Source organism: Octopus bimaculoides, chromosome 17 (genome assembly GCF_001194135.2).
Source record: "Octopus bimaculoides isolate UCB-OBI-ISO-001 chromosome 17, ASM119413v2, whole genome shotgun sequence".
Classification (NCBI taxonomy): Eukaryota; Metazoa; Mollusca; class Cephalopoda; order Octopoda; family Octopodidae; genus Octopus; species Octopus bimaculoides.
Window position 1 is genome coordinate 45,438,559 of NC_068997.1, and position 1,249 is coordinate 45,439,807.

The 1,249-nt window shown below is 38.8% G+C and overlaps 1 protein-coding gene across 2 annotated transcripts in view; it reads left to right on the plus strand.

Annotated features, from left to right (window-relative positions):
• Positions 1-6: 6 nt before the first annotated feature.
• The window catches only part of LOC106881604 (zinc finger E-box-binding homeobox 2), a 50,447-nt gene continuing 49,204 nt past the window's right edge, over positions 7-1,249 (plus strand). For both annotated transcript variants that reach the window (XM_052973920.1, XM_052973921.1), the window contains exon 1: positions 7-439. In XM_052973920.1, the coding sequence (XP_052829880.1) occupies positions 412-439 (28 nt within the window). In that variant the 5' untranslated portion in view covers positions 7-411. The remainder of the gene's footprint in view (positions 440-1,249) is intronic.

The following is a 1,249-nucleotide window of genomic DNA, read 5'->3' on the forward strand; positions in this document are numbered from 1 at the left end:
GATGGCGGCGGAGACGACGGAGCTGATGAAGATCACAACAAGGATGGGAAGACAAAGAGGCAGGGGGAAGAGGAAGAGGAGGGGGCTGCTGCTGCTGCTGCTGATGCTACCACCACCACCACCACCACCACTACCACCACCACAGCCGCAGCAACCAGTACCACGACAACCCCCACCGACACGACAGCAGCAGCATCATCAACAGCAACTACAACAGCGGCAGCAGAAGCAACTACTACAACAACAACAACAACAACAAGCACGACAGCTAACACTAACACATCCACTGCCACCACCACCACTACTAGTACTACTACTACGACTACTTCTGCCAGTAAGGAGGTGGTGAACATAAATGGCACAGTTGGCACAGTGGCACAAGAGGACAGCAGCAGCAAAGATGGTTCAAAGATGGTCACACAACCAACTGGTGTCGATAGTGAGTATTCCTTATTATTATTATTATTATTATTATTATTATTATTATCATTATTATTATTGTTGTTATTATTATTATTGATTTGCTTCTTCAACTGTTTGTGTGTGTATAAGACCAACGTGTTTTGTGATTATAGTAATGTGCCTGATGAAATGGTCTGGTTATTTGTTTCTATTGTGTAATATACCAATAAGCATATAAATAACCATTCTATGGAAACATATGTAACAATTAGATAATTCTCTCCATTTATATTCATTTAGTATTGTGTGAGTGTGTGTGCAAAGTGGATGTATGACTATGTGGTTAAAAAGTTTGTCTCCCAGCTATGTGATTACAGGTTCAATACTACTGCATAATACTTTTGTCAAGTGTGTGTGTGTGTGTATGTATATATATGTATTAAAGAAAGTAAAAAATAAAACAAAAACGATAGTGTTCAGTATGTTGGCCACAGGAATTTCTGTCAAAGAGACATGGTTAAACAAAGTTGTACATCATCTCCCTCTTTCTCTCACATACCCACTCTTTCTCTTTTGTTATTACTCTCACTGCCACCTTCAACATTACTACCTTTAATAAAACATCATTAACTCTCCCTAAATTTCTTTGTCTCTCTTTCTCTCCCTCTCTTTTTCTTTACCACCACCCTCACCATCTCTATTCCTACTATTACTCTCACCCCATCATGCGGAATAGTGGAAGTGTCATTGAATAGTGATAGAGGCAGTCTAAGTGTGACACACTGACACACAGAAATTAGTTTTCCCGTTTATTATATTATATATATATATATATATATATATATAT